Source organism: Cricetulus griseus, chromosome 2 (genome assembly GCF_003668045.3).
Source record: "Cricetulus griseus strain 17A/GY chromosome 2, alternate assembly CriGri-PICRH-1.0, whole genome shotgun sequence".
NCBI lineage: Eukaryota > Metazoa > Chordata > Mammalia > Rodentia > Cricetidae > Cricetulus > Cricetulus griseus.
The window spans coordinates 101,282,822-101,296,601 of NC_048595.1; the positions used below are offsets into that span (position 1 = coordinate 101,282,822).

Genomic DNA, 13,780 nt, shown 5'->3' on the forward strand with positions numbered 1-13,780 from the left:
CCATGTATCTCCTATTGCCCTGTCAGAAAATAAACTTATCAATTCATCTATAGTCAGGCATTGTTTTTGGCTCCAGGAGCATGGCAATGAATAAAATTAATAAGCCCTTGCCTTTAATATAGTGCTGAGTGTGACCTATGAGCCAATTATGTGTATCATACAAGTCAGTAGCATGTCAGTGTGACGTACACCATAGAGGAGTAGCAAGCAGGCTAAAGGGGATGGAGAGTAAAGGGAAAGATGCTGTTTCAGGGGGAGTCAGGAAGCTTCATTTAGAAGACATGTGAGCAAGGAGACTTAAAGGAAACATGGGCATCGCTATGGGAATGAACTTTCCTTTCTGGGCAGAAGAGAAGGTAGAAATCTGGAAGCTGTGTCCTCTGGTCATTTTGTTGTCGTTGTTGCTTTGAGGTTTTTATTTGTTTGTTTTTGGGTTTTGTTTTTTTTTTGCGACAGGATTTCTATGTAGTCCTGGCTATCCTGGAGCTCCTTTTGTATACCAGGCTGGCCTCTAACTCACTGGAATCCTCCTGCCACTACTTCCCCAGTGTTAGCATTAAAAGTGTGTACCCCTTTTTGGAATTCTTATTGTCTGCAGGAGTGCCAGTTTTATTCTACCTTTGATTCTCCCAGATGTATTAGATCTTACCCTACAGGTTAAGATCATCAGAGACCACGCTTTTGTATGCTTGTTGTTATTTTACATTTACTTGTATGTGTGTATGGGTACATATGTTGGTGTACATGTAGAGTCAGAGGACACTGAAAAATTATGCAGTACTCTCCTTCCTTTGTGTGGGTTTTTTGGGGATCAAACTTAGGTCATCAGACTTGGCAGCCAGCCCCTTTACTTGCTGAGCTTAGGTCATCAGACTTGGCAGCCCCTTTATTTGCTGAGCTATTTTGCTGGCCCTGTTTTGTTTTGTGGCAGAGTGTCCATATGTAGCTCATGCTGTCCTGGAATTTGGGATCCTCTGTCTGAACCTCCTAAATTGTAAGCATGTGTAACCATTTAACCTTTCATACTTAATTTTTTTACAAGATGTTTTCAGTCAGACCTCTATGCTTTTCAGAAATCATTATGATCCTTATTTTACTAATCTTTTTTTGTTGTTTTTGTGTTTTCCTCTCTGTACATGTCACTTACCCCTCTAAGGATGGACACAAGGACTGGATCTTTTCCATTGCATGGATCAACGATACTATGGCAGTGTCTGGTAAGGTTGCTCTCCTTTCAGAAGATTTGGTGTGGCAAAGAGGAAGTTTAAAAATTACAGTAGTGTGTCTGGGTGGTGGTGTCGCACACCTTTAATCCCAGCACTGGGGAGGCAGAAGCAGGAGGATCTCTGTGAGTTCGAGGCCAGCCTGATCTATAGAGTGAGTTCCAGGACAGGCTGCAAAGCTACAAAGAGGAAACCCTGTCTCGAAAACAAAAAAAAACAAACAAAAACTATAGTAGTGTGATAGAAAATAACTGACCAACTCTATCAGGGGCCAGGGTGCCTTATCTTTTCTTACTTGTATTTATTCATTTGTTCAGGTGGTACTAGGTTGAAATTAAGGCCTTGGGTATACTGATTGAGTACCCTTACCACTCAGCTATATTTCTCAGACTCCCCTACAACACCCCCTCACCACCACTTTTTTTTGAGGGATATGGAGTCTCTGGTATAGAAGTCGTATGTGAACTAGACATGTCTTGAGCTTGCAGCAGTCCCTCGCCTAAGCCTCTTCTCTGGTGATACTATAGGTATAACCTACTATAACCAGATTAAGGGATTTTGTGTTTTCCTCAATCATTCCACCTTAATTTTTTAAATTAATTAATTGAGATTAATTAATTGTGTGGGTGGGTACTCTCACACCTTGGCAACTCTGAGGACAACTCTCAGGTGTTAGTTCTCTCCTTCTTCCCAACACTTTAGAGGTGAAATCAGGAAGTTCGGGAGTTCATGGGCCAGCTTGTGCTATGCTGAAATCCTGTCTCAAAAAATTAAAACATGGGGGGGTGCTGGAGAGATGGCTCAGAGGTTAAGAGCACCGACTGCTCTTCCAGAGGTCCTGAGTTCAATTCCCAGCAACCACATGGTGGCTCACAACCATCCTTATGAGATCTGGTGCCCTCTTCTGGTGTGCAGATATACATGGAAGCAGAATGTTGTATACATAATAAATAAATGAATAAATAAAATCTTTAAAAAAAAAAAAAAAAAACATAGGAAGAGAGGGCTAGAGAGATGGCTCAGTGGTTAAGAGCACAGACTACTCTTCCAGAAGACCTGAGTTCAGTTCACAACCATCTGTAATGGGATCCAGTACCCTCTTCTGGCCTCCAGGCATACATGTAGATAGAGGACTCTTATATAAAATACATAAAATGAAATAAATCTTAAAAAAACAGGAAGAGATAGGAGAGTGGGTGAACAGAAACCTAAGTAAATAAGTATGGGTTTCAATGTTATGAATTGTTTCTAATGTTCTGTTTTGTCATAGATGACATCATTTTATTTTGTTGAACAATCAGGGATAAGTTCAAAGAAAAGTTTTCTTTGGGTGTGTGAGGCCCAGTGCTGAAGTCAGCACTGGGCAGGGGAATAAAGAGAAGAAAACATCTTGTTCATTATTGTTTGCTAAGGAGAAAAATTAATGGGTTTTGGGTTTTATTTGGCATATGGCATTTAAAATCAAATTTAGGAGGCAAGCATGATGGGGTACACCTTGAATCCCAGCACTCCTGGTGCAGAGGCAGACAGATCACATGTTTAAAGCTAGCTTATTCTATACAGAGAGGCCCACGAGAGCCAGGGGGTCATAGTGAGACCCTTCCTTTATTTAAAATAAATAATATACATAAATAAGTATAGATAGACAGATGAACAGACCTCAAGGTCCTTGTGCTCAGGCAACTGTTTTACTTCTGAGTTACATTCCCAGCACAAAAAACAGCCATCTCGGGGCTGGAGAGATGGGTCAGCAAATTAAAAACACTGACTGTCTTCCAGAGGTCCTGAGTTCAATTCCCAGCAGCTACATAGCAGCTCACACCAATCTGTAACTTCTGACACCCTCACACAGACATTCATGCTGGTAAAACACCAATGATCATAAAATTTAAAAACAAAACAAAACAAAAAAACGACAAAAGAATTGAGCCATCTTTTTTCCTTTTCTTCTTTTTTTAAATACCTGAGATGGTCTCCTACAGTCAGTCCATGCTTACCTCATACTCACTGTGTAGATTAAGGATGACCTTGAACACCTGATCCAACTGTCTCCACCTCCTGAGGGCTTAGATCATAGGTATATGCCCTCATACCTATCAGGGTTTCTATATTCTGGGGATTGAGTCCAGGACTTCCATGCATGCTAGACAAGTGTTCTCTCAAGTTATATCTCCAGCACTAAGAATTCATTCTTGGCCAGATGTGGTGGTGCACACCTTTAATTCCAGCACTCAGGGAGGCAGAGGCAGGCAGATCTCTTTAAATTGGGTCATGGACCTCCCTAAAATTGAATATAAAAAGATGTTTCTAAAAAAAAAAAAAAAAAAAAAAAAAGATGTTTCTAGAGAAAGAAGTCTAGATGAAGAAATCTGAACTGAGTACTGAGTATGATGGCCCAGGGTTGTAACCCTGGCACTCAAGGAGCTGAGGAAAGAGTAAAGCTACAAGTTTGAGGCCAGCCTAGGCTACAGAGTGAGATCTGTCTTAACGTATACCAGCCAGGTGATGATGGTAGCACACACTTTTAATCTGAGCATTTGGGAGGCAGAGGCAGAGGCAGGTGTATCTCTGTGAGATCGAGGCCATCCTGGTCTACAAAGTGAGTTCCAGGACAGCCAGGGCTACACAGAGAAACCTTGTCTTGAAAAACAAAAAGCAAAAAAAGAAAGCATACTAATATATGTGGTGGACCATGGAGCCCAGCTTCAGTGCCAGGCAGTGTGTTGAAAAGTAAAGCCTGTGTAATCTTCTGTGGCGTTTTCTCATAGAGGGTTAAGAATATTTGACACCTGTGAATCTCCTACGCTGCAGGCTCACGGGATGGTTCTATGGGACTCTGGGAGGTGACAGATGATGTATTGACCAAAAGTGATGCAAGGCATAATGTGTCACCAGTCCCCGTGTACGCTCATATCACTCACAAGGCCTTAAAGGATATCCCCAAGGAAGATACAAACCCAGACAACTGCAAGGTGCGGGCGTTAGCCTTCAACAACAAAAACAAGGTATGGCTTTATTTCGGGGGATCCTCTCTCCTCCAAGGCACTGCCAGCTGTGTGATGTGGCTTTAAACTCACAGGGCACCCTCTTTAGAGGCCGTGAATGCTGGTGAGAAATTATAATGGGCTGTGAAGCTCGGGCTTAGGCTCTGCTGTGTTTGTTTGGATAGACCATGTTTGTGGCTGGTTCAGTTTCCCTGAGAGCACTCTAATCTGACAGTGCCTCACTTGCTTGTGCCTTTTTAGGTGCTCTGCTTTGGATTTGATTTTCACGCCTCTAAAAGCCAATCACTTGTTTGTAAGCCCCTCATTTTTTCACCGCTTCCTTTGTCTCACACTTGCCACTAGTGTCGCTTAAATCACTGTGCCAGGTCTTCTGACAGTGAGGTTGTAACAGGACCTAAGACTAGACCCAGAGCCCAGAAAGGAGACAGGCTTCTGCAAAATCTGAAAAAGGTCCCAATTTGATTCATTTTTAAAAATATTTATGTGTTGTGAGTGTTTTGTCTGCATATGTGCATGGGTGTGTATACCACATGCACAAGGCCCTGATTTGAAAGGTGGTTCCACTAGAAGAAATTCAGAACAAGGCAACCCAATCACAAAAAGACAAACATGATATGTACTCACTCATATGTGGATTTTAGACATAAAGGATTACCAGCCTACCATCCACACTGCCAGAGAAGCTAGTAAACAAGGAGGACCCTAAAAGAGGCAAACATTGTCCCCTGGAGAAGGGGAAAGGGTCAAGATCCCCTGAGCAAATTGAGAGCACTGGAAGAGGGGGGAGGGAGCTAGGAGAATGAGAAGGGGAGAAGAGGAAGGATGCAGAGGTCATGAGGGAGCAGAAAGGTTGAGTCAGGTGAAGAATAGAAGAAAGGGTATGGGATAGGCAGGGTTTTAGTTGGGGGGTGGTAGGGGAGGAAGGGAGAGAGAAGGGAACTGATATTGTCATGTAAATCAATCTTATTTCTAATTCAAATAAAAAAAGATTTAAAAGAAAGAAAGAAAGAAAGAAAGAAAGAAAGAAAGAAAGAAAGAAAGAAAGAAAGAAAGGTGGTTCCTCTCTGCACCCACAGCTCCCACATTGGGAATGAGAAAAACAGCCTTTCACTTTGAACTCTGCTCTGACAGCTTTAAGGATGTCGGGGTAATCAGTGACATAGAAAGGACATTTTCCCCCACAGATGTGTGTTCATGTGATTGTTAGAGGCTACACTTGCTTTGTGGAATTGAATATACTACCTGCTGCAGTCTGTGGGGTGAGGTGAAAGCATCCTTGATAACTGTGGGTTTTTTGTTTTTATTTTTTTGAAGCAGGGTTTCTCTGTGTAACAACTTTGACTGTCCTGGAACTAGCTCTGTAGACCACACTGGCCCTGAACTCAAAGATCTTCCTGCCTCTGCCTCCCAAGTGCTGGGATTAAAGGCGTGCGTCACCACTGCCTGGCTTCCCCTGTGTGTTCTGGTGCTTTAGTTTGCTGCACATCATATTATAACTTCTTTTTCATTGCTCTTGTAGGAGTTGGGAGCCGTATCACTGGATGGCTACTTTCATCTCTGGAAGGCTGAAAATACATTGTCTAAGGTGTGAACATGACTTCGTAGTTGTATATGATAATTTACCATAGGTTTATAATACTATCATTCTCCCAGAGTCCTGTTGGATTTGTTCAAAACATCATTTCTCCCAAGGTCTGGAAATAGAATTGCATAGTACATGAAGCTGTGGGTCTGGCATGTTTCTCTTGAGGAAAAATCTGGCTATCTTTTAAATTTATTTTTGAGACATGATCTGTCTATGTAGCCCGGTCTAGTCTTAAAATTGTGATCTTCCCACTTGTAAAATACCTCTCAAAGACTGGAAATACTGAATGCTACCAACATGCTTAAGCAAGAAAAGGCCTTTGTTTATTATGTCTCAAGACAGGGTTTCTCTATGTAGCCCTCTCTGGCTATCCTGGAACTCACTCTGTAGACCAGGCTGGCCTGGAACTCAGAGATCTGCCTGCTTCTGCCTCCCAAGTACTGGAATTAAAGGCTTGTGACATCACAACCCAGCATCTAAATATGTTTGTTTGTTTTGTTTTTCTTTCTTAAAAGGTTAGCTCACTAGGTAGCCCTGGCTTGTCTAGGACTTGGGATCTTCTCTCAGCCTCAGTGATAGAGTCACAGGAAAGTCTTTTAAAAAGAGCTGAGATTGCAATAACACAATTTAGGAGAAAACAGATTTATCAATAATATCTGCTAGCAGCTTTTTTATACAATAAAGTGTATATGTGGGTCATGAGTTCATGTCTTGTCTGCGCTACTTATAATATCTGTGACAAGCGTTTTCTAAAGAGAAAGCAAAGCTCTGGGAGTGGATAGTTCCATTGGGTCATAGCAGGTTTGCACTCCACTGGCCCTACATAGCGTCTTACATACAGCAGGCGGACACTGTTTGCTACTTCACAGGGTCAAAGATGCAGGCTGACTCAGATTAACTAGGATAGAGTCAGTCCTGGGGGGTACACTGTCTCTAGTGTACAGTTCTCTTTTCTTTGGGAAATTGGCTGAGGGTGGTTAGAAATTAGTCCCTTTATCTGAAGAGAACAAGGAGTAGTGGTCATGTCGCAGAATGAACAAGGTGAGACTTAGGCTTTAGTGCCCTGGGCTTGTTCCTGGAGATAACTATAGTTCTTGCCTTTCCTGGCATTCTAATTATTTAATTCCAGCCTTCTGTTTTTCCTAATCCAGAACTTACTTCATTTACTTTGTCTTGTCACTAGCTTAGGTAGGTAATTCATGTGCAAAGGAAGCCCACAGAGGTAGGAGCACAAGAATGCCCATTTTATGCTGGTTATGAATGTATCTCTTTGCAGCTCTTTTCCACCAAATTGCCATATTGTCGAGAGAATGTATGTCTGGCTTATGGTAGTGAATGGTCAGTGTATGCAGTGGGCTCTCAAGCGCATGTCTCATTCTTGGATCCACGGCAGCCATCGTCCAACGTCAAGTCTGTCTGCTCCAGGGAGAGAGGCAGTGGTAAGTCCCTGTGTGTTCCTTCAGGCTTACTGCTACATTGCAAATGGGTTTTCACCTTTTGTTTCTTCTTTGACTTCCAAATAAGAACAGTATGTAGCATGTAGAAGTATTTGGTGACAGACGAGAGAAACTTAATTACATACATGAGGCAACAGAATGTCCAGGCTGTAGAAACCTCTGGTAGAACCACTGTGAGGAGATAAGCAGTTAGTTAGCACTACTCCCCTGGGATCTTTTTGTTGGGTCCCTGCCTGAGCTAAAATTCTTATATACTGAACAGCACTAGGGGAGGAATTAGAAGAGTATGAGGTCACTTTTGGATGTGATGATAAATATGTAGTGTAAGGGACAGCTACACCTCAAGAAGATGAAGAAAGTACTTGTTTTAGTTCTGATCAGTGGTTGTAAGGTCTCAGTACCTAACACTGGATTGTTGCTGGGAACCAAACCCAGGGCTCTGTGCTTGCTTGAACTGCTCTGCTTCTGAGCTACACCAATAGACCCCAGCTTCTATTCATATAGCATATTCTAAGAGCCATCACTCACTTTCTTTAGTGGAAGAGACTTGTGCTGGCACTACATTAAGGGTTCAGAATACTGTTTTCAAAGAACTCTTTCCTTCCCACCAAGAATTCTGTGGAAAGCAGATTAGATTAAGACTACTTTCTGTCCTTCCAGGGAACCTGAGTTCAGGTTCCAGCACTCACATGAAATGGCTCACACCTTCCTGTAACTTCAACACCAAGGGATCTGTCACCCTCTTCTGGCTTCCATGGCCAACAGCACTCCTATGCACATACTTTTACACACACACACACACACACACACACACTTTTTAAAAACTTAAAAGCCAAAGAGGTACACACCTTTTTTTTTCCCTTAATGTGCATTGATTTTTTTTTTTTTCTTTGCCTGCATGTGTGTCTGTGTAAGTCACAGATCCTCTGGAACTGGAGTTATAAACAGTTTTGAGCAATCGTGTGGGTGCTGGGAATTGAACCTGGGTCCACTGGGAGGGTAGCCAGTGCTCTTAACCACTGAGCCATTTCTCCAGCCCCTGGTGCACACCTTTAATCCCAGCATTTAGGAGGCAAAAATCAAGCAAAACTCCTTGAGCACTAGGCCAGCCTGGTCTACAGAGTGAGTTCCAGGACAGCCAGGGCTGCATAGAGAAACTCTGTCTTGAAAAACAAATAACAAGCAAAGATAGTGTTATTTCTGTGTAGATATTACAAAAGCAGCTTTTGTGTTTTTGTTTTTCTGTTTATTGCTGGGGAAGGTGGGTGCCGTGATGCTAATTGGAAGTCACAGAACAGTTTGAGGGAGTTGGTTCTCTCCTTCCATGGCAGTTCCCAGGAATCAAACTTAGGTGGTCAGCCTTGACAGCAAGCGTCCTGACTGCTGAGCCATCTCACCAACCCTAGGATTTATTTGTAAGTAGTTAAGATGTATATTTAGACTAGAGAACAGTGGATATAATGAAAGCTGGAGAAGGAGTAAGATTTCGCTGGGATGGTGTGCAATGAAAGGTTTTATTTATTGTCATCATCATTGTTATAATTGCTTTCTTTTTGAGACAAGGTCTTACTAAGCACCCTTGGCTAGCCTGGAGTTTGCTGTGTGTGGACTAGGCTGGCCTTGAATTCACAAGAGATCTGTTTCCCTCCTCCCCTGTACTGGAATTAAAGGCATACACCACCATGCCCAGTTTTTAAAGGGTTCAGTTACTAATAATGGAGGTAGCTTGCATAAAGAAATACTGGTTCACAGTAACTACGCCTTTAATCCCAGCACTCGGGAGGCAGAGGCAGGCAGATCTCTGTGAGTTTGAGGCCAGCCTGGTCTCCACAGCTAGTGCCAAGATAGGCTCCAAAGCTACACAGAGAAACCCTGTCTCGAAAAACCAAAAAAAAAAAAAAAATATTGGTTTACAAAGGTCCCTGGCTCCACATAGATGCCAAGAGAAACCAGTATCCCATGTACTTATGTAATCCACAGGTGCAGCAAATGTATTTTCCCTTTAATCCAAAGTAGTTGGTAACTTGACATAAATAACATAGTACCAAATACTTCCTGTAGGGCCATGCTGGTAATACAAAGATAATAGTGAGCTGCAATGTAATAACGTGTGATGGAGAATAACTAATAGCTATGAACAATGACTCCAGTGCTAATCAAGCGTATGACACACAGAGAATTTCAGAAAACAACGTGGATATTCCCAGTAATCTGGCTGGTTATCAGAGAGTCCTGTTAGTCACCATAAATTCTGTTGCGCCATTGGCATAGTTCTATCTGATAATCTGGGTTGTACTATCCCTATGACTGCTCTGTGCTTTTCTTTTTCAGGGATCCGATCAGTGAGCTTCTATGAACACATTATCACTGTGGGCACAGGGCAGGGCTCCCTGCTCTTCTATGATATCCGAGCACAGAGATTTCTGGAAGAGAGACTCTCAGCTTGTTATGGGTCTAAGCCCAGGCTCACAGGGGAGAATCTGAAACTAACTACTGGCAAGGGCTGGCTGGTAAGTAAGCTCCAACCTGAGGTTGCTTAACAGGGAGGGGAAACTGTCTTCCCTCTGCTTACCCCTCCTCACTAACTCTCTTGCTGCTGACATTCCTTAGAGCAGAGAAAAGCACTCTCCTCTCACTTTGCCTTTGTGTCTGCATATTGGCTGTGGGGGAAAAGAGGTTGGCAGTGGTGATAAATGCTTGTAATCTCAGTATTCTATAAACTGAAGGAGGATTGTAACACCAAAATGAAAGACACAGTAAAATATGCTGGTGCCTTGAGAATTTTTCCAAGTGGCAACAGCAGGAAGGGAAAGGAACTTCCTGTTGTTGCTGCCAGTGAGTTGTCGTTAACAAGTTTGATTCCGAAAAGCTGAAGGTGAAAACTTGCTTTCAGTGAAATAATTCTTTATCCTGTTTAGTTGGGAAAATGAGGTCACTTTTCATGAGAACCAATAATCATGTGAAATCAGGTGGTAGGCATGGAACCCTTTCCTCAGGCAGAGACCGGAAGGCATTCCTCCCCTTCCTGCTCTTTCCTAGTGGCGCTAACGGTCTCCTTCTCTCCCATAGAATCATGATGAAACCTGGAGGAATTACTTTTCGGACATTGATTTCTTCCCCAATGCTGTTTACACCCACTGCTACGACTCGTCCGGAACGAAGCTCTTTGTGGCAGGAGGTCCCCTCCCTTCTGGGCTCCATGGAAACTATGCTGGACTGTGGAGTTAATGACAACTAACTTTCTCCCAAAATGCAGATTTACACTAACTTCCACCCTCGGTTTCCTTGTTTGGTCTTTTGATTCCCCCACTGTGGAAGCTTTCCTGTATAGTGCAGACAGCAGTTTGCCGTGGCTGGGGCAGTTACTAGGAGGAAGCTATGCAGAAATCCAAAAGGTGGGGCTTTTCTTTGGTTGGTTAGTGGTTTGTTGCTTTGGGTTTTTCATTGGTTTGTTTGGTAGATGTTTTTGTTGTTTGTTTGCCCTTTCAGTAATCAGAATTTTACACACACACACACACACCCGCTTTCTCAACCAGACATTGTTACAAATCCCCCCCCCCCCTTTTTTTTTTTTCCTTAAGTGATATACATCTCCCTTCTCTGGCTTCTTTACACTGAAACGACAAGGTCATCCTCACCCTTCCTTCACTTGAGAGGTAGGGCCCCTTATAATTGTGTGGTAGCTGTCAGACTTTCTGTGAAAGTTTGGGAGCCTTGTGCGTGTGCGTGTGAACTTGTGTGCCTGATGGTACTGTGTCACTGATACTACTCAGCGTGAGGATTATCTGTATTAAAGTATTTATAAAAGAAACAATTTTACTCAGAGGCTTTGGGACTAGCCTGTATCTTTTTAAAAGGCTGACATTGTAGGAAGTGAAAGCGTAGAGAAACAAATCCCACCAGGAAAACCTTGAGTTAGAGTAGCAGGCTTGGAGCAGGAGGGTAGGCTCCATGCCAGGATTCTAAAGTGATCCACCCCTGCCTGTCCTTCCTACCTGTGTATCCCCAAGTAAGAATGCCTGTGTATGTGTTGTCCCTTCCTACCTGTGTATCCCCAAGTAAGAATGCCTGTGTATGTGCGTGTGACTTCCTACCTGTGTATCCCCACGTAAGAATGTCTGTGTGTGTGTGTGACTTCCACTTCCTAACCTCTTGTCTGCTTAGCCCAGGTGCCTCTTTGGGGACTGCAGAAGGCTTCCTGGTGTAGGTAAAGAGTATCCTCTTCCAGTCTCCTTCTGCCTCTGCTCCGGGTCTCATCTGGCCTAGAGCAGGGTGTCTCAAGCTAGACGTGGCTGCCATTCATAGTCTCCTAGGACTTCTAGGAGGAACTATTCCATTCTTGGGGTTCTGCTGGTATTTTCTAATTGGGTTCTGTCTAGGAAGGTATGATTTGTAGCGAGTACTTTATATGTGGGATATGTTTTCTCAATACAGTGGAGCTTAGCATTGGAAGTCACCCTCCTGCTCTGTTGGTTCATACCTGGGGTAGCGACAGGGTGGCTGTGATAGCGTCACTGCATGTGACAGCAAAGGTGTGATTCGTACTTCGCTTGTTCATCTCTTGAACTTTGTTTAGTCTGAGGCTTTTTAACTTACAGGCAACTGAGCATCGTGCCAGCTGTTCCCTTTCACACATCATGTCGAAAGGAACCTTTCCCTACCCCACCTTCTCTGAAACACGCAGTGCTATTCTAGCAGTGCCCGGTCCTGAGAAATGGAGTCATAGTCCTACATCCAGTTTCTCAGTTGCTCCCCGTTCTTCCCGTTTTCTCCTTGTGTCAAAATAGTGTCCTCATCATGGCAGGGGTTGCTGGGGAGGGAAGCAGCAGCAAGCCCACTTGATAGTGTAAGTACACAGCATATGCCACAGGTTTTAGAATAATCATCCCATAATCTAGATAAATAGGTGCTATGAACAGGAAATTAAGAAAAATGCTGGATGCTATGAATCTTTTGTCTCAATTTTTTTCTATTATTAAACTACAAGCTGTAGATTTCTTAGTTCTCACAGAACTTGTCGTTTTAAAACTGACTTGTATATTTACAAAACAAAAATCTTGAGTAGGATGCTTTGTGCCGTGGCCAGACCGTCTCCTGTGATGCGTTTGTTTGAGATTTTCTGTTTTAAAAATGTAGCATTTGACTTTTTGCCAAGGAAAAATAAATACTGTCCTAGTGCAGTGCTGTTTGAGTGAATATATATGGCAAGGAAGCTGCAGGGAAGAGACCCCAAAGGATTGGTTGAGGGCATGCTGGGATTTGTCCAGGTTAGAATACCTTCCTAGAGTGACTTGCTCCTGCTCCCAAGCTCTGGGGCAATACTGGTGTCTCTGGGGTACAGATGAGGGTGGCTGTGCCCAGGGGAAGTAGTGTAGTGCCTGAAAGAAACAAAACACTGACTAGCTCTAGGATAAGTCAGGATCAATGATGGGTCCTATCTGCCCCAAGAATGATGGGAAGTGGCTTCATAGTGGCCTTTTTTTGTAATTGGAGCCATGGATCTTCAATGTTCTTTATAAGGTAGGACACAGTGGCTATAGTAAAAGATGGTCTTCCCAAAGCTGGGGGTGGGGGTGGGGGAGAAGACTGCTAAGTCATACCAGCTTCATGTAGCTAACTGTGGGAGACCCAGGAGCACTAGAGCACTGAGCCTAAAAAGTAATGCCTAATCCTCTGCCACATGGTGTTTAACTAACTGCTTTCGAGGGGGAAAAAAGCTACAGTTGATGTTCACATTTGCACTATAGGCTAATTCAGACCAAACTCATGTTGGGACCTCAATGGTCAAAGATTGCAAGATGGAAAAGGATATGAGGATTAGTTGAAGCAAGTTGAGAATATTCCTAGAAAAGAATGACATTTGGACAGGGCCTGGAACCAGCCTCTCCTAAAATGAATTGGAGTACAAGATCCTGAACAACGTTGGTGTTTGTATAATATTCTATTGTGTGGAGGAAATGAAGAATAAAACAAACATCTGGGTTGGATAGATGGCTCTATAGTTAAGAGCATTTGTTGCTCTTGCAGAGGACCTAAATTTGGTTCCCATAGTGTTTCACAACCATCTGTAACTCCAGTTCCAGGGGATCTGAAACCCTCTTCTGACCTCTGAGGACAGCAGGCATTCACATGTCACATACACACATATATATGCAGGTAAAACACTCATGCACATAAAAAAAACTTAATTTCTTTTTAAAAATTACCTTTTAGAAATGATCACTGATGGGCTGGTGAGATTGCTTAGCTATTAAGAGCACTGGCTGCTCTCAGAGGACCAGGGTTAATTCCCAGCACCCACATGACAGCTCACAATTGCCTTATCCCCTGTCCCAGGACAATCTAATGTCCTTTTCTGGCCTCTGCTGTGTATTGCATATACGTAGTGTACAGACATACATGCACAAGCAGGCAAAATACACATAAAAATAAGTGTTAAAAAGATTTACAAAAAAAAAATGATCACTGGGGGACTGAAGAGATGGCTTACTGGTTTACAAAACTGGCGGC

General features: G+C 43.0%; 1 protein-coding gene across 2 annotated transcripts in view; it reads left to right on the plus strand.

Moving 5' to 3' along the window:
- Positions 1-12,450, plus strand: part of Dcaf12 (DDB1 and CUL4 associated factor 12) — a 29,039-nt gene extending 16,589 nt beyond the window's left edge. For both annotated transcript variants that reach the window (XM_027403351.2, XM_027403352.2), the window contains exons 4-9: positions 1,157-1,217; positions 4,035-4,228; positions 5,748-5,813; positions 7,090-7,252; positions 9,602-9,780; positions 10,340-12,450. In XM_027403351.2, coding sequence (XP_027259152.1) covers positions 1,157-1,217; positions 4,035-4,228; positions 5,748-5,813; positions 7,090-7,252; positions 9,602-9,780; positions 10,340-10,498 — 822 coding nt within the window. In that variant the 3' untranslated portion in view covers positions 10,499-12,450. The remainder of the gene's footprint in view (positions 1-1,156; positions 1,218-4,034; positions 4,229-5,747; positions 5,814-7,089; positions 7,253-9,601; positions 9,781-10,339) is intronic.
- Positions 12,451-13,780: the final 1,330 nt, after the last annotated feature.